Raw genomic sequence first — 19,780 nt, 5'->3', positions numbered from 1 at the left:
TCAGCGGTCCCCAGCCTTGGCACCAGGGACCAATGCTCCTATGAGAATCTTATGCCTGATGATCTGAGGTGGAGCTGAGGCGGTGATGCTGGCGCTGGGAAGTGGCTGAAAAAAAAAAAAAAAAAAGCTTCGCTCTCACCCATGGCTCACCTCCTGCTGTGCAGCCCGGTTCCTAACAGGCCATGAACAGGTATAGGTACCGGGTCCACGGCCCAGGGTCCGGGAACCCCTGCTCTAAATTCTATGACTCAATCCATTAGGAAAAATTAGCACAGAAAGGCACCTAAGTTTTCTTTACCTTGGAATCAATTGGTCCATCAATTACAAAATAACATCTGAAGCTTTCTACTATTAACCTCTTTTGCTTTTACCTTAAACCATAATTGAGACTTGAAATAAAAGATTCATTCTCTAGGTTTACGCTCTATACTAAGGAGCCAGAAACAACTACGTTATGACTCAGCAATTTCACTTCTGGGTATTTATCCAAAGAAACCTAAAACACTAATTCAAAAAGGTATCTGCATCCCTATGTTCATCGCAGTATTATTTACAAGTCAAGATATAGAAGCCACCTAGGTGTCTATCAACAGACAACTGGATGAAGAAGATGTGGTACATATATGCAATGGAATATTACTCGGCCATAAAAAGGAATGAAATCTTACCATTTGTGACAACATGGATGGACCTAGAGGGTATTATGCTAAGTGAAATACGGCCGATAAAGAAAGACAAATACCATATGATTTCATTTAAATGTGGAATCTAAAAAACAAAATAAACAAAACAGGAACAAACTCATAGATACAGAGAACAAACCGATGGTTGCCAGGTGGGAGGGTGTTTGGGGAGGTGGGCGAAAATGGTAAAGAGATTAAGAAATACAAACTGGCAGTTACAAAATAGTTACTGGGATGTAAAGTACAGCATAGGAAATATAGTCAATAATACTGTAATAAATACGTATGGTGTCGGGGTAGAAGGTAACTAGACTTATGGGGGGGAATCGCTTCCTAAGTTATATAAATGTCTAACCGTTGTGCTGTACACCTGAAACTAATATAATATTGAATGTCAACTGGAATTGAATGAAAAATTTAAAAAAAAAAAGTTTTTCAGAACTGTGTGTTTGTGTGTGTGCACGCACACAGGCATGCCTTTTAAAACCTCCTTCCAGGTTATACTGCTTTTTAATTTACAAGAAAATATGTTCATTAGCATCTTTTTAAGCCTCTTTTAAACAGGTTGATAATTCATATCAAAAAATATAAAGATAGGTTCCTAAAGATTCCTGTATTTGTCAGCTTTTCACTAATGTTTTAAGTTGCTGGAGTATAAAAGCAACATCATTACTTCTTTACAATCCCAGATATATCAAACAGGTTTCTGGAAAAATTACTCTGAAACCTAATTAGAGGATGCCAAGGGCTGGGGGCCTGTGGAAGAGATTCACTACAAAGGGACATAAGAGAAACTTTTTGGGTGAAAGAAATATTTTGAATCTGGACTGAGGTGATGGTTACATGATCATAAATATCTGACAAAACCATACACCTAAAAAAGATTAATTTTACTGTATATAAATTATACCTCAATCAACAAACCTGCTTTTAAAAAAATAAACAAATCTATTCTGATAGCCACACAAATGAGAAGCTAGGTGGCCTAGCCTTCATAAACAATGGCATCTTGTCAGTATAAATAAAATAGTATTACTCTAAACAAAAAAATAGGTATAAGTAAAACTCTGTATCAAGAGAACTAAAATTAATTCACCCAATTCATATGGAGAATATGGCACTCTGATGAACATTTCAAATCAAAAAAATTCCTTTTGTTCATTGTGAGTAAAGCCAAGAACACTATTTTAACATCTTGAGTTCTGAAAGTAGTCAGGTAGCACTTTATATTAAGACAATAACATCATTTGGTTATAGCCTCATCAATATTTTATAAAGAAAACACCTTCTCCACTGAGTCCTGCAAATATACTCTCCCTGAGAAATCTCATCTCTGAGAGAAGAGGTATCAGTCTGGAATTAACACTAGCTAACAAGCTGCGACTCAAAAGCCAAGAGTCACAAATAAATTTGATTTGTTTATTCTAATAAAAACTAGAGACATGTAGCTTTCCTCAATTTAACACAAAGAGTCTCAAGTGAATTATTTAGCACCACTTCTCTCTGCCCTTTTCTCACATATCAGATTCATTCATTTGTTATTGTAGCAACATATTTCAATATATTTATAAATAGTTTATATAACTGATGGATAATCTCAACGGACACAGTATAACTAAAAATTCCAAATTTGGTCATTTTTCTATGAACGTATATTTAGATTATTAACTAGTTTATAGTATAAAAGCAAAAGGAAAAAGAGTTCTCAGACCTCTGGAACAAAAATTTGTTTGGAATAAATATTAAGGCCAAAAAACTGCTATGCCAGGGGGTGGCTCCATAGTGTAGTGGTTAGCATGTCTGCTTTACACGCAGAAGATCCTGGGTTTGCGCCCCAGGTGGAGCCACAGACCATGCCCTGGGTGAGCCAGGCCCCGGGTGCACCAGGCCCCGAGTGCACCGGGGTGCCAGGCCCTGGGTGCACGCCAAGCCCCAGATGCATGCCATGAGCATGTGGCAGGAGACATCCCGTCTTCAGAGATCTAGTTCTTAAGGGGAAACAGCAACATCCATAGGTCAGGGGTGGAAGGGGGTGGGAATTAAAGGGGGGCGGGGGGATTGCAATGCCAAAGAAAAGTGAGTTTCAAACGTCTAGGAAACAAATCAAACCTAATACACCTAGTACACACATCAATTGAGCTGAAAATCACAGGATGATTCCTAGAAAAAAGGTGACTGGGAAATCCAGTGTAACCATGCCTTTTTTTCTTCTGAGAGGGGGTGGAAGCTGAGAAAGATGTATTACCCTCAAAGACTAGGGGCCAAGAGTAAAAATAAAACACATGAAAATACATTCCACCTCATGGAGCTCTACTCAAAAGTCATATTCATGTCATTTGTATGATAGAGAGCTCCAAGCACCTATCCAAAGGGCCCTCGCTCTTTGTCCCCTTCTAGCTAATCTTTTCCCCACAAAGACTAAGATTCTTTTCATGGAATACAGCTGATAATGTCCCTAAAACTGCTCTTTGTGCGGAACTCTCAGGAAAGAGGAGTAGAAGAGGAAAGGGAAGATTGGCCACTAAGCTCCAACACGTTAGGGTGCCTGCTGCTGGGCAGCCAGGCTCTTTTGGCGGAAACTGATTTCTTGTTTTGTTTTCATCTGACTTTACTGGTATGATTTGTCTTAACAGGTACAGACCCCTACATCAAGCTACTGAGTAAGGAATGCAAGGATTTTTATTAAGTGGGACCTACTTTTATAAACACATGTTGGATATAAAACTCTCTCAAATTCATACAGAACCTGTAACGTGTGGTATAACCTTTATGGATGGCAACTTGGCAATATATGCCTGACACATAACAGAAATCACAATACATATTTAATGAGTTAATGGATCATTTAAAGAGGCTTTTTTCTTGAGCTAGTAATTCTATTTCTAGAATATATCTTAAAAGATAATCAGACTAGTTCAGAAAGACATAAAGCAATCAACTTGAAGCATCTAAATATGAAAGAATAAGTGAATAGTATGGTAGACTGATAATAATAAAATACTAGGCCATTACTAAAAATGAGAACAGTATTTGTAACTATAAAAAAACTCATAATATATTTTTAGATGAACCAAGAAAACGTGACCCTGCTTTAAGTATATACTTTGTAACTCTCATCATTTCTTCATCTGAAACCCTTGGGGCCAGATTGTTTTGAGAATTGATCATTTTTCAGAGTTTAGATAGATAATGTATTTACCATGTATTTTTCAAATCCCCAGTGGTATCTAAGGTGCTACCCCATGTTTGTACAAAGAAATATATAAAATATTTGCACTAAATGGAATAATAAAGCCTTAAAATAGCCCTACATCGATTTAGGTTAGGTTTTCCATCAAGTGAGTTTGCATCATACTTAGGAAAATATTTCTCATTTTCAGCACTTTTTGAATTTTGAAATTGCAGGTTAAAGGGGGCAGGGATTTGGAAAAATACATACCAAAATGTTAAATGGTTATTATGAGAATAGCATCTAAATCTTGTCATATTGTAAAATATGCTACTCTACTAACTCGCCCAAGTTTTACTGAATTCCAACTTGCTATGAGGCCTCTAATTTATGTTAAAGGTTTTTATAAGAAACAACCCACAAACTGTGTCTCTGCATCACAGACGTCTTTAAAGGATATCACTGCTATCCCTTGTTATGAAGACCCACCAAAGGAGAATCCCCAACCTGATCTTTATACCAAAACAACTGTGACTATCACAATCAACTGTCTGTTCTTCTGTCATAGACAGTGAATTGATATTTCACAAGCTTGTTGTGTCAGATGCCAGGGAACTTAGATCTACATTTGTGACTCATTCTCAGCATTCATCACAGCTAAGTTATCAAAATCTATTTTTAGCTTTATTCTTGTTTTTTTCTGCTTTGTTTTAAACTCACTTTTCATCATTCTTTTGTAAATAAGACAGAACATTAATAATATATTGTTTTATATTTTTACAGCTTATTTTTCTGCATTGTTCTTCGTGCTATCTGACATATAATTTATTCACTTGTATATTTGTTGTCTGTCTCCCCATCCTACCATACTGGGATGCAAAATCCAAGAAGGCAAAGACCTTGTTCACTGCTGTATCCTTAGTATCTAGGATAATGTTTGCATCTCCATTAATAATGCAATAATTATGAAAACAAACTAATTATACCTTATGCCATACTATTACAAAACAGAATTTTTCTTAAGTAAAAACTGATCTTCAGTCTGCATGATCTTTGACATTTTCACATTTATCTGCAAGAAGTCAAATGCACTCATAAAGAGATTCTGATATTTATGAATTTTCTACAAGTCTACATGCATAATTGATTGGTTCAATCTTGGATCTTACTATGGAAATACTCTGAAATACAGAAAAGGCACCGTACATAAAGATAATAATCAAATTGATTTAGGATAGAAAAAAATCTGTGAACAGCAAAATATCCAATGATAGGGAAATGTGTAAACAAGTAACAGTATGCCCATATGATGTTACTCATATAGCTATTAAATTTTATTTATGAAGCTTTTAATAAAATGGAAAAACACTAATGACATGTTAAATGGAAAAAATCAGAGGATAAAAATACATCTACACTATAACCTCAATCTAAAAAAGGAAACAAAACAGAAAAAAAATTGGAAGTAAATAAACCAACATACTATATATAAATATTAATGAGCAACCCAGAGATATGCAACTGACATTTGTTTTTCTTTTCTTCTGTGATTTCCAAATTTTGTATAATCAATACATACTATTTTACAACCAAAAAAGAACTGTGTGATCCAGAGATGACAAAACTTTATGTTATTGTCATTAAAATCTTGAAAAGTTCCGTTAATTTACCATAGGAAAATAAGCATCATATTTAAAACAGAAAACAACAAAGCACTGCTAAGTATAAGTAAAAGACATACAGTACCTTCACTGCTACATGAAGTTTTGCTGTTTTCTTGGATGGTCCTGAGGCTTCATATGTTGTACCATCCACATCTACAGACATTGTGAAGACTGGGGCATGGACAGGGCCAGACTGAGATAAAAGCTTATACTGAAGCCCAGGCCTGATCTGATTTAGCCTCATTAGTGCATTCATAAGGTCTATTGCTTTACTATCCAGAACTGTTAAAGAAGAATGAGATCAGAAATTAAACCATTTTGCTTTAATCTATACATCTGTAGGTTCCTAGTGACCACTGTTAATTCACCAGATTTTTAAAAAGCAAGACTTTCAAAATACATGTACAAATAAACTTCATAAGTAATTCTAAAATTACTTCTTAAATTACTATTCTAACATCGCTGTAAAATATGCATTACGCTATCTATATATTAATTTTAGTTTGTCGATATTAATATATCTTAGAATGAAGACTAGAAACAAGTTATTCAATCATCAATTTCTCGGTTAAGATCTATTCTGAAAATTCCAATTCAAATCAAATTCTTCGACTTTGTAATTTTTATTTTCCTGAGACTATAAATCCTTTCTAGTTCGTATCTTTAAAGATTTTGCTTTCTTTATTGTTTCTTTAAATAATTTTTCTAAAGGATCTTAATAGATTTCTGTTGAAACATCAGTGTTAATATTTTTATAAATTTAACCATGGTATATAAATGAATTTTATGCCTAAGTCAGAACTTAAAGATTTTTTTTCTTTAAAGAAAAAATAAAGATTTTATATACTTTTCCTTAAGTTTCGTTTCATCTTCTTATTGGGATCTTTATCATCCCCTAATCCATCTTCAAATGGCCTCTTCAGAGCTGAAGACCCAGCACCTAAAGAATTATAAGAGATTCATTATCAGTCAAAACAATGATACTACTTACCTTACCAAATGTATCTAATATTGTCAGGAAGGGAAACCTTAGGAGTCACAAGAACCTCTGGACACTCTCAGATCAATTAAATTACCAAATTTATAATTTTGTAATAGTAAAAAATTTTTAAGTTAATCTTTATAAAACAATTTAGTATTATCCCTTTTTATAAATATTTTTCTCATTTATTCGTACATAAAAATAATGTATCCAGGCCTATATTTACATCTGTATAGGCACAAACAGAAAAAAGTCTGGAAAGATATATATCAAAATGTTAAAGGTAGTTACCTCTGTCTGGCAGGACATACTTTTAATTATGTCTTTTCAAGTATTTCTATAATTTAACAATTATTACTTGTATAAATTTTTTAAGTCCACATGTTAAATCTTATGCTTTTGGGAATCTGATTATTTCTCACACTACAAAATATTCTCCTATCCGCCTACTCAAATCCTACTCAAGATTTTATTTACAGTTCATCTTCTCCATGAAGTTTTCAACTTTTCTCTCATCTCAATCTTCTTAAAGAGTTTCTATGATATCAGAAACATAGTATCATATGTTGTCTTGAGTCACTGCCTATTTTATATAGAGATCCTGTGTCTCCTTAGTGCTCTATGAAGTTCAAAGACAGTTTGTCCTTGTCCTGAATCTTAAAAACACAAGACTTAGAAACAACATAATGGGTATGAAACAAAAACTAATGAAACTGATAATCAATTTCTTGGGTAAAGCAGCTACTTAATAATGCTGTCAAACATAAGGCAGGAGCTCTACTGTCCAAGTTAAAAGCAATCACAGAAAAGCTCATCAACCTGTACAAGCATTTTACAGAACTCTATTTTCAACTTAAAAATCGGTTGTTGGGTTTTTCCTACAGGAAAGTTATACTCAAGAGATTCATGCCACAGGATTTCCGGATACTTCTGAGGAAATCTTGTAATAATACTGAAATTAATTTCATATTCTCTGATCATGAAAATTTATTGTCCCCTGGGGTAAACAATGACTTCAGTATTTGCTTGAGTCAATATTTACCCCTCAGGTCAATCAATCTTAATTTTCTCTTCAACAGAAGGCACTATCTACTCATATCTGCTCATTACTGTGTTTCATTTGCATTACATTAAACTGAGTGTGCCAGTCTCCCAGAATGCAGTCTTTAAGAGATACAAGTTAAAAAGGAGCAAAGTCTATTCAATCATTCAATCACTCATTAAGTTACATTAAAAGCTGCTTCCTGATTACGTGAAAATCACAAACTGGCTTAAACACAGAGATCTATTCTCTTATATCTTCCAGCTATATAGAGTCCCAGGGATTAAGCTTCACTCTACCATCTCAGCCATTGGGAAAGAGCTATAAAATCTGGGGCTAATCATAAAAATAAGCAAGTCATTTTCAACCTCTACGATATCTAGAAATGAGAAGTGACCATTTGAGAGGGAATTATTTTTTATTCTTCAGTAGCATGTTGTTGAATCTCATTTGTGGTTCTTTCCATTTTCTTTTTGCAGCTGATCTCTAGTTTCGAAGCATTATGATCAGAAAATGTGATTGGTATTATTTCAGCCCTCTTATATTTGTTGAGGCTATTTCTGTGTCCTAGTATGTGGTCAATCCTTGAGAATGTTCCATGTGCATTAGAGAAGAATGTATAAACAGCTGTTTTGGGATGGAAGGCTCTGTAAATGTCAATTATGTCCAGTTGGTCTAATATATCATTTAAGGATGTTATTAACTTATTGATTTTCTGTTTGGATGATATGTCCATATCTGACAGTGGGGCATTTAGGTCCCCTACTATAACAGTGTTTTGGTCTGTTTCTCCCTTTAGTTCTGTTAGTAATTGCTTCACATATTTCGGGGCTCCCAGATTGGGAGCAGTAATTATTTTTTAAAATAACATGTAAGTGCTTACCATATGCCTGGCAATGTTAATATCTTACACGTGTTAACTCATTCATCACGAGCATCCTGCGGAGCCTGAACTTTTATCATCCTCATAATTTCATTCAGCAACATTTAACTGAGCATTTTCTACATGCAAGACAATTTTAGGTGCTGGACATAGAGAACAAAACAATGTTTCAAAGAACTTATTAGTTTCCACCACTGTAGTAGAAACTAATTACAACATGTCATATACGGTTTTGAGCACAATACAAGAGGCTTAAGGGGAAGGAGGTATTGTTATTTTATCAATGGTGCTCATCATAAAGGTCAAAAAGGTATTGCTGATAAGGTGACCTTTTGATGAAAACCTAAAGAGAGTAAAAGAGTGAGCTATTCAACTGTTGGGGGAACGAGCCTCCAACAGAAAGAAAACAGCAAAGGTCACAAGCAGGAACATGCTAAGAAACAGCATAAAGGCCTGAGCATGGAGTGGGCTAGAGTGGGCTAGAGTGGCATGAATGAGGAGTGGACGGCAGCCGAAGATGAGGTGAGGTGGTAGTTCTCAATCTAGCTGCCACTAATTCACCAGAGGAACTTTTATAAATATTGAAGTTCTACTTCCAGTATGACAAAGTAAATAAATATTAAAAACGCTTCCTGATGCAAGCAATTAGAAAAGCTGGACAAAATACAGAATAAATATCTGTTCCAGGACCATAAAGACTATGAAGCAAGACCTGGGAGATGAAGGAAGCCCTGCACTGGGGGGCCACATTTCTCCTAGGGGCATCTTGCAAATCCAGAAGAAGTCACTAAGAACTGAACAGAGCACTTTTAACAGGCATCCAGGCGTTAGCAGACCAAAAACTAAAGTTTGAGGACCACCAAGAAGGGAAGCCCTGGAGAATCCCCCACACTGTGGGTTGGGCCTCTGCAATACAATATACTAAAGGTAAGATGAAGTGGAAATGCCGTCGGGCTCTCATAAGGACTGAAGCCAGCTTCAAATCATCTTAATCCCTGATTGCATTAAAATTCTACTAGCCATCTCCCAGAAACAAATATAAATCTGACTTGGCAGAAGATATCATTACTCTAGACTTTAAATTCTCTACAATTTTTCATTTTAAATCTCCAGCACTCATAACCAGGTACATGAGAAGACAAGATATTATGATCGAAATGAAGAAGAGCAGACGACAGAAACAGACCATAAAGAGACCCAGATGATACAGCTTGCAAAAACAAACTTTATTAAAACAAATTACTAGAATGCTAAAAAAAATAAAAAGCAAAAAATAAAAACAAGAATTATTTCTGGCAGAAAATCTAAAACAAAGAGCCAATATCCTAGAAATGAAAAATATATAAATTAGAAACTGGCAGACCTGCAAGGGGAAACAGAAAATCCAATATAGAGAGGAACTGACATATGTCTTTCAGTAATTTAAACAAATAAACAACAAAAATAAAAGTGTATAAGTTTTGAACAATACTATGAACCAATCTGATTTGACATGTAAAGGACATTCTGACCATCGACTGCAAAATAAACATACTTTTACAGACACGAATCATTTACAAAAACTAAATAAGTTTCAAGAAATAGCAAAAGCTAGAAATCATACAAAGCATGTTCTCTGATCACAGAAAAGCAGGAACTCAAAAAAAAAAAAAAAAGATGTAACTAGAAAATCCTCATCTGTCTGGAAATTAAGCAATGACAACATCTAAACGGCTCATGAGTCAAAGAACTGGTAACAAGGGAAAATATAGTTTTAACTAAATGATAATGAAAATACTAATGTCAGAAATGTATAATGCACATAAATCTGAGCCTAAAGAAAAACTTAGTCTTCATAGAATATGTGATGAGGCTAAAAAAAATCAATAATGTATTCATCTATCTCAAAAAAGCTAAAAGAATTACAGCAAATTAAACTCAGAAAAGTAATATGGTGGGAAAACAAAGGATAAGAGCAGAAATCAATGAAACAGGATACATATACTAGAAGAGATCAACAAAGCCAAAAGTTGACTTTTTTGAAAAAGATTAATAAACTGATAAATCTCTAGTGAGAATGATCAAGGAAAAAAGGAGGGACAAAGTATAAAAGAAGACATCACTATAGATACTGTAGAGAAAAAGATAAGAGGATCTATAAGATTATATAAATTTATAAAACTATTTTTTAATTTAGATGAAATGGAAAATTCCTAGAAAATCACAATTTACCAAAACTCTCTTAAGAGGATAATAGTCTTAATGCCTATTAAGTAAATTAGATCCATAATTCAAAACCTTCCCACAAAGAAAACCGCATGCCCAAATGGCTTCACTGATAAATTCTCCAAACATTTAAGGAAGAAATAACATCAATCTTATACAAACTCTTCCAAGGAACAAAAAAGAGAAAGGACACTTTCTAACTCACTTTATGAGGCCAGCATAACCTTAGAGGCAAAATTTGACAAAATTACAATAAACAAAAACTGCTGGCCAATCTAACACACAAATCTCTGTGTTTCTGTTAATTGCTCACAAGCACCTACAAAAGATTGTTCATACCAGCTTTATCTGTGTGACAGCCAGAAAACTGGAAACAAACAAAATATCCTACAACAGGTGCATGGTTTAAACAAACTTGGGCTCATCCATGCCATGGAATACTACTCAGCAATAAAAGGGAACAAACTATTGACACATACAACAACCTCAATGGGCCACAAGGGCATTATGCTGGGGGGTGGAAAGAGAGATCTCAAAAGATCACTTACTGTATAATTCCTTGAAATGACAAAATTATGGAGATAAAGAAAAATTAGTGGTTTCCAGGGTTTAGGGATGGTTAAGAGAACAGTCAGTATGACTATAAAAGGGCAGCATGTGGAAGACCTTTGTGGTGATGAAATAGGTCTGTATCTTGATTGCGATGGTGGTTACACATCTACAAATCTACAAATGCAACCCAATGGCATGAAGCATATACATACACATGGTATCAATATCAATTTCTTGCTTTGGATACTGTACGATAGCTACATAAGATGTTGACTAGTGGGAGAAACTGGGTGAAGTGTACATGAGACTTCTGTGTACTAATTTGGCAACTTTCTGTGAGTCTGTATTTTAAGATAAAAAGTTAAGAAAGAAAGAATAGACAATTAGGGGCAAGGTCAGAAGTAGGAAGAGCAGAGAGGGAAGTTACTGCAAAACCCCAGGTGAGAGAAGATGGCAGCTGAGGCCGGGGTGGTAGCAGTGAAGAATTTAAAGAAATAGCTGAATTCTGGACAAACTTAGAAAGTAAAACAAAGGATATGCTGATGGTTTGGAGATGGGTGAAAGAAAAGAAAAGATACAAGGGTGAAGGGTTTTGGCCTGAGCACATACGCAGACGAACAGAGTTTCCAATGACTGGGATGGTGATAACTGTGGAAAGAACAGGTTGGAGGTAGAGTTAAGGACAGGAGTTTGGATTTTAGACATGTTAGGTTTGAGATGTCTGTTAGACATCCATGTGGAGACACTAAGGAGCCACTGGATAACTAGGGGTGAGGTCAAGGGCTGGTAATCTGGAGTAGAAATATAAATTTGGGAATCTTCAGTAAACAGAAGGTATTTCAAAACAAGAGACTAGATGAGATCTTGTAAAGAGTCAGTATAAATAAAGAGAAATGGTCTGAAGATTGCACCTGGGACCCTTTAATATGCAGAAGTCAGGAAGATGGGTAAGAAGAAACAAAGGCAGTTGAGGAGAAGGCACTGGGGCTAGAAGAATTAAGAGAAAGTAACGACCTAGAAGTCAGATGAAAAGTAGTATATCATGTCAGAAAAGTGTCTGACAATACCAAAAGTTATTGAGGATACAGAGCAACAGGAAGTTTCACACTCTGCTGTGAATAACTGATATATATAATTATTTGCTAGGTCATATACTGGCATACAGTTAACTCTTAGATATATATCCCAGGAAGCATGTACAAGGATGCTCTTAGCAACGTTATAGCTGTTCACCAAAAAATGAAGAGACCCCAAATGTCCTTCAAAAGTAGAATGAGTAAGATGTAGTATGTTTATAATGGATACTATATAGCTATTAAATGAACACACAATAGCTATATGCAACAACCTAAATGTATCCCAAATAATGCTGGGCAAAAAGAAGCCAGTCACAAAAAAACTGAACTCAGTACAATTCCATTTCTATAGGGTTCTAGGCAACATCAAATTAAATTGTTTAGGAAAACATACACGGGTAGGAAAGCTATAAAGAAAATCAAGGAAATGATTATCAAAAAGTCAGAAATGGTAGTACACGGGGCAGGGAGGTGATGTAGAGGGATAAATATATGGCTTCTGACAATGTTTCTTAACCAGAGTGGTGATCAAATGAAATTTTAAAATTTTTTTTTTAAATGGTGCATTTTTTATAGTTTCTATGTATGTGCAATATCTCATAACAAAATAAATATGGGAGAAAAAAAGTGTTATCTGCGTCAAATGTTGCTGGAAAGCTGGCTAAGATGAAGACTGAAAACTAAGCACTGAATGTAGTAAAAGCAAAGGTCACAAGAGAGACTGGCAGAGTGGTAAGGAAGAAAGCCTGATAAGAATAAATTTAAAAGAAAGTAAGGAAAAGGAAAGAGAACAGGCCACTTTTTCCAAAAATACTGCTATACAGGGGAGCAGAGAAATGGGGCTCTGTTGGGAGAAGCTGAAGAATCAAGGGAGAGTCTGGTTTTGCCTTAAATAGCAGATATTATAGCAGGTTTTTATGCTCATGAGAATGATCTACTAGAAAAGGAGGAATTGTCACTGGTGAAAAAGATAGAATTGCTGGAATAATGTCTATCTGTAGGCAAAGGGGGATGTGATATATTGGAGTGCAGAAAGGTTAGACTTAAGAGCCCAGATAGTTTACCCACAGTCAAGAAAGGGAAAGCAAAGTACGTGAGTACTTTGAGCAAAAAAGGTTATCAGATGAGAATGAGGGATTGCAAGAAGTATGAAATGAGAGAAGATGTGAAACAGTGATCTAGGAAAATTGGAGCACTCTAGAACTTAGAGAAGAATTGCCAGACAATACAAATAGTCTACTTGAGGTTAAGACTTAAAAGAAAAACAGACAAGATGAGAGTCAAGACTTAAAAGAAAAACAGTCAAGATGAGTGTCTAATTTTTCTCCAGCAATGTTCAACAACCTGGTAAAGGCACAGAGTTAGATTTCAACCAAGAGTTAGAATTCTGCCAGGAAGAGAATCAAGTGAAGGTATATACTAGGGAGTGATCATAATGATGGCTCATGGAATATAAATAGAGAAGGAACAGAAGTGAGAACATGAAGAAGGTAAAAGACTATCAAAAGTTGATAGAATCAATGCTGAGCCTCAATAATTGGAGTAGGGGTACTAAACAGATGATAACAAGAGGTGATTGGAAAGTGGGATTCTTAAAAATGAGATTATGGAGTGGGTACAGTTATTAAAGACAAGGTCTAGGATACGTTCACAGAACGGGTACCTGAGGTAAGGCAATAGAAAAAATATTTATGGGAGAGGAAGTCAAGGAATGAAGTCAGAGTTTTGAAAAAAATTATCTGAAAAAAATTATTGAAATCATCAAGAATTGCAAGAATAAAGCTTAAATGCCAATGCCAGGAAGCTAGGTGCTAAAAAACAGGAAAATATGAGCAAGAATATAGTAAGAGTTTAGAGGCAATGGCCTTTGGTTCCCTCATTTTATAGCCGAGGCATAGAATAGCTAAGTGACTAGCCCAGGTCATGCAGCTAGTAACCGACAGAGCCTGAATGGAACGCTGACAGTCTGTTCTATTTTAAGCTATAGAGTGACAGACCAGTAGTTCCCAAACTTTTGAGAAAATCCTTTAAAGTTAAAAAAGAATTTAAGTTACACAACAATAGATAATTTTTACTATCTAACGAAAGAAAAAATACAAAACCGAAAGAGCCGCTATGAATTCAATGACTGAAACAAAATTTTCTATTACTAATCTTAAGAATCTCTACATATTTGAATTTTTTATTCAACCATTCGTTCCACAGGCAGTGCTAATTGTCAAATGGCTATGTGACCCTCTTTCAAAAAACTTTCGCCACTATGTGAGCACCCTCTTGAAGAAACTAGCTTTCATTTCACAAACATTTATTGAGCACTAGTTTGTTATAATGATATGGTAGGATCTGGAGGATTCATTACCTCTGAAGAGTTTACAGTGGCACTGATTCTCAATTTTTTAATCTTAGGACCAACCCTCTTAAAAAATTACTGAGCACCCAAAGAGCTGTATTTTGTGGAAAATATCTATCAATATTACACGTATTAGAAATTTAAACAAATTTTTTTACATAAGAATATATAAACATTCCATTAGCCAACAGAACGATGATGCTATCACATGTCATATGTAGCCTCTGGAAATCTATATACTCAGGAAAGCGTTAAGGCAAAAAAAAATACCTAAGTATTATAAAAGTTTTTATCTTAAGAACTCCCTAGAAAGTCTCTAGACCCAACTTCTGTTGTCTAAATAAACAGATTGGGTCAGTGCACTAATCTGTCAAATAAAAATTATTAGAATATCAATTGTGGGAGGTGGGTTAGGCCCCAGATGAAGAATAACTGGTGTTAAACATCCCACCTTCTAATATAACAGGAGATAAAGGGGCAAAAAAATTTTTTTTGCACTAAGTCGGGCATTTTAACCTGATAACAGTGGGGGTCACAGCCCTAGGAGAGAGATGAACTACTTGCTCAAGGCCAAAAGCTAGTAAATAGTGGGGCTATCTATGACTGGGACCCAAGTCGTACTGACCTCAGAGCCTGGGCTCTTTCTGTTGAAACTGAGTTCAGACAGATTAGTACAAATAGAAAATAGTCCTGAATTTTCCAACATACTTTTCTCCTCCTTTATATTTTTGTTTTCTCTTTCTTGATTATGTAACAGTTTCAAGTACAGTGGTTACATCTCCTCCAAGCTTATGGCTTATCTCTCTCTTAGACCAGGGGTTCTCAAAGTACGGTCCCTACATCTACGCGGTAATGGCGTCTGCCCGACATAGCCATATGAGTTCATTGCTACTAAGACATCGCTAGTAAGCTGATGTCACTGATGGGACAGAAGAGAAGAAAGTCAGGAAGGAAAGCAATACATTTTCTTATACATGACTTGGATTAACAATTTTTTTAAATTGGGGTATAACAGACAACATTACACTAGGCTCAGGTGTATAACATAATGATTCGATATTTGTATATAATATGAAATGATCACAATAATAAGTCTAGTTAACATCGGATTAACAGTTATTAAGTTCCCTATCCCATGACCATCTCCACCACTGCCCACGTTCAACCCCAATAAAAAAATTTCGCACTCACCTTCTTTATCTGTAACTGACCAGGAATATTTCTGAAAAGGCTTACTAGATGGAAGGGGGTCCATCTCCAACACTTTATAAATCTGGCCAAAGGCCGATAGCCTGAGTGCATGCTGAAGAACAAAAGATTATATTTATTCAAATTTCAGTAGCCATTCATAAAGCCCTTAACATCAAGCTAAAAAGACATTCATTAAATGCTAATATTATGATGGCAAAAGTCCCTAAGCAAAAAGTGGTTAAATAGAACAATTCAGAAAATAAAGTGATGCTATCCCTCTAATAGATCACAGTGGCATGCCCCATCTTCTACCTGTGCACTGTGTGTAATATCTTCTTTTTGCTGGATGGTCATGTAGCTCAGAGCATCTGTTGGGTCTCGCTCACAAGGATCATGAAGACCAGGTCCCCCTTTGGCAGAGGCAAAAGAAAAACACAAGTGCCATTTAGAAATGAGTTTAGAATTCAAAAATCTAATAGGAGAGGGAAGGGAGGGAAGAGGGAAGAGGGGAGAAGGGAGGGAAGGAGGGAGGGAGGGAGGGGAACAGAGAGAAAAAAAACTGAGAAACTATGTTCAATTAAATGGAGTAAAAAGGACACTCTCATTTTTCATATGTTAGCACTTAAATGTCCTCATTTTACTGGAAGTCACTTGTATATCTAAGGTCAAAATTGAGTCTTAATCTGAGAATTAAGAAACAGCATGATAATTCATCCCAAATCTTTAAAGGGATTACATATGGAAAATAAGACAAAGTTTAATTTTTCCAAATTAAACAACAGACTGCAAACAGAATGAACTTCAGACATTTTAATTAAACATCTGCATTTTCAAATTCAGAGCTCTAGGTAAAGCAAATTCATAGAAGACACAATCTTATTAGTACTTTTTATGTTAGTATATATAAAATATAAATTACAATTATTGAAAGAGACTGTTTTATAGCACTTTTCCAACATTCAAACATCCTAGTTGCTAAAATTCCAAGCGAAACAACTCCTACACATCATTTTCCTTTGTGGAGGGCAAATTTAACACATATTTGTGAAAATAAACGAAAATGAGATTTTTCTGATTCTTCTGCCTCCAGAGTTTGAAACCCTTACCAGGAAGTAGTATTCCAGATGCCAAACACTCCATTACTCGTCTCAAGGCCTCCCCAGCGCCCAAAGGTCTATTACATGTACCTATAGACTTTTCACATATAAGCTCTAGTGGCTAGAAGATATTAAATTACAAATTAGTACATGCATCAAGTGTTAAAAGGATTCCAGTTAAATGTGAGCTGACATTCTATCTACCATGAAGGCCAAAAGAGTTAAAGTAAATTTAACATTTTAGGGCCCAATTATTTTTCCCCTTTGATTATCAACTTTTACCCCAGCTAGTGTTTTTAAATCAACCTCTTTTGAGATAATATATTCATAGGACATTTTGTTACAAAAACTTTACTTTCGGTTAACCTGAAAGGCTCACTTAAGAAATTGTGGTCATCTAATGGACCTGATAAAATTCAGCAAGCCTTCATGTAAGTTAGTAATAGCTAATAACTAATCAACGTTCAAATCCAGCCCACCTATCTCCCACTTAACCTGGGAAGCACTCAAACCACAACCAGACTTCCTTTCAGACAGCCTGCCCCAAGTACTATAATTAGAATAAATAAGGACCAAATCTCCATATTTAATAAACTAAAAACTGATACTATATTAAAGTAAAAATTGCTAAATTAACTTAAAGTAACCCTTTACAGCTTTGTTTTATAATGCTCTTAATTGTGTTCTTAATTAGGTCAGGCATAATTTTCAAATTAAGTAAGTTTTGCAATATACATTATAAACTATGTCCATAATCAGGTTACGTGTACTGTTCGCCTGACTTTAATTACTAACATAGATTTATTTTTAAGTGTCTACACTCAAATAGAAAGAAAAAGAAGGTACAGGAGCCTTATATCGACATTTGAGGTAATTTGTATTTTAAATACAAGTGGCACTGAAAGAGAATGTGCCAGTCAAGGAGGCTTTCGTGGCAGTAGGTGAACAGTACAAAGTACAGGAAGGCATTCACTTCTAACAGGTATAGAATCTTTTTGTCAGAAAAAGTATCTCAGGCTCTGTAACATAAACGTGATGGTAGAAGAGACAAGTTATATGCATTAAAAAGAATTCATATAAAAAAATGCATAGTTTTTTTTCCAGAACAAAAATAAGCAATACATTCCTGAGCTAACTTAGAATATAGCTACTTCATACTAACATGTGATTTCTACAGGATTTCCTCTGACTATAGCTTCAGAATTTGCTTTTAACTGTATTTAAGTACTTACCCATCCTTTTAACGGTGCCCATGTGGGGACTCTGTTGCACAAATCACGAAGAATGCGAAGGACAATTACACATGATTTTAATCCATTTGCCCTTGCCTAAAACAAACAAAATGATTCCAATATCCCTTTGAAATCCATTCTTCATTTAAAGTATACTGATCATGGATAGGCTCTTTAAAGTGAATACTAATTAGACAGTCAGTCATCAGTTGTCAAACAAACTAAAAAATCAAGTTATTAAAAACAGTAAAGATAGGCGGGTTTTAAAATAAATGAAGCATATTATTAAAACTGCTCATAGAGCCTCATGGCAGCCCATTCCAGGCAACTATCTTAACGTTTAACTTTTCTTGCCTTTATTTGTATTTTGTAAGCCATCATTTGAAATTCTGAGCACTAAGCCAAAAAAGGATTATATGGTAACTAAACATCAACTATAGTGGAAGCTATACTAAGCATTTTACCTAAAATAATTCATTTACTCCTACCATAACCACGTAAGGTAGAGAGTACCCCCTCTTTCTTTTAAACATTAAGAAAACACTAAGTGGCAGGTGTTCCAAATGAAACCTGCGCAAGGCTACAATAACAGTAAGATAATAACGAAGAGCCAACCTGAAACCATTTGGCATGTCGAAGGGACGCCAAGGCGTTCAGGCATTTCTGCCTGTCCAATAAGTCCGGAGGGTCTTTCATCGCAACCTTTTCTAATGGGAAAATGAGATAGAGAGAGACAGATACAATTTGACCAAGGGGTTCCTGTCAAACACCAAACAATAAAAATAAAAAGAAGAGAAGCATCTGAGTAAATTAATAAGACTCCCAGAAGATTTCATGATTTAGCTTTGTTGCTTTTTAAAAAAATTACATGCACTCTGATTACTCAGTAAGCAGTCATCAGAGCACATCAGTCACGAGTACATGAGGAGCACCAAGGCATTTGCTCAGTAAACAAATCACTGACCACTGCTACATACAATCTGGGATCTTATTAAGCATATATATAACATCAAAGGGCACAAAATAGGTACATAGCACTTCTTCCTTTGGCAGGGTGCAAAAAGTGGAAATGTGGGTCCAATAGCAATAATAATTATTCTTTATAGAAGGAATCTTAATCAGTAATCAATTTTTAAGGAAAATTAGGGCTCTCTAATGTAATCAATTTGAGATATACTAAGACTACACTGAGCATGGCAATTTTATTTTTTATAACAAAATAAATTTGTCTAACGAGATAACCATTACATAGAAACTTTACCCCACTGATGAGAGCACTTCAAGTGTCACCTTCGAGTTCCCTCATTATTTCTTTTCTAAACCAAATTATTAAAACTACAAATATAAAACACATTAAAATACATTTCAAGTTTTACAAACTTTTTTAAAAAAAAAAAAGGCAGCAAAGAATAGTAGCTAATTACAGCTATTTGACTTGCTTTAACATTTTAAAGTTGATTAGATGGCCAATGGCAGCGAAGTTAAGAAATTAACATGTGACTAATAAAAAATATCCGTATTTGAGAAGATGTCACATGGTACTAAATCCAAGTTCAGAGAGCCAAATGTATTTCTTCTAAGCTACTAGGAAGTGGGATTTTAAAATTTGTGAAGACTTGGTGCATTATTATTTAAATGTCTACAACATATACAA

The 19,780-nt window shown here is 35.0% G+C and overlaps 1 protein-coding gene across 7 annotated transcripts in view; it reads right to left on the bottom strand.

Annotated features, from left to right (window-relative positions):
* Window positions 1-19,780, bottom strand: part of STRBP (spermatid perinuclear RNA binding protein) — a 113,988-nt gene that overhangs the window by 17,562 nt on the left and 76,646 nt on the right. For all 7 annotated transcript variants that reach the window (XM_011364311.2, XM_011364313.2, XM_011364314.2 and 4 more), the window contains 7 exons: window positions 18,742-18,833; window positions 18,127-18,222; window positions 16,904-17,015; window positions 16,110-16,207; window positions 15,798-15,909; window positions 6,364-6,456; window positions 5,599-5,798 (listed from right to left, as the gene is read on the bottom strand). In XM_011364311.2, coding sequence (XP_011362613.1) covers window positions 5,599-5,798; window positions 6,364-6,456; window positions 15,798-15,909; window positions 16,110-16,207; window positions 16,904-17,015; window positions 18,127-18,222; window positions 18,742-18,833 — 803 coding nt within the window. The remainder of the gene's footprint in view (window positions 1-5,598; window positions 5,799-6,363; window positions 6,457-15,797; window positions 15,910-16,109; window positions 16,208-16,903; window positions 17,016-18,126; window positions 18,223-18,741; window positions 18,834-19,780) is intronic.

This window comes from Pteropus vampyrus, unplaced genomic scaffold (genome assembly GCF_000151845.1).
Source record: "Pteropus vampyrus isolate Shadow unplaced genomic scaffold, Pvam_2.0 Scaffold95, whole genome shotgun sequence".
In the NCBI taxonomy this organism is placed as follows: Eukaryota; Metazoa; Chordata; class Mammalia; order Chiroptera; family Pteropodidae; genus Pteropus; species Pteropus vampyrus.
This window is presented reverse-complemented; position numbering and strand designations above follow the sequence as displayed.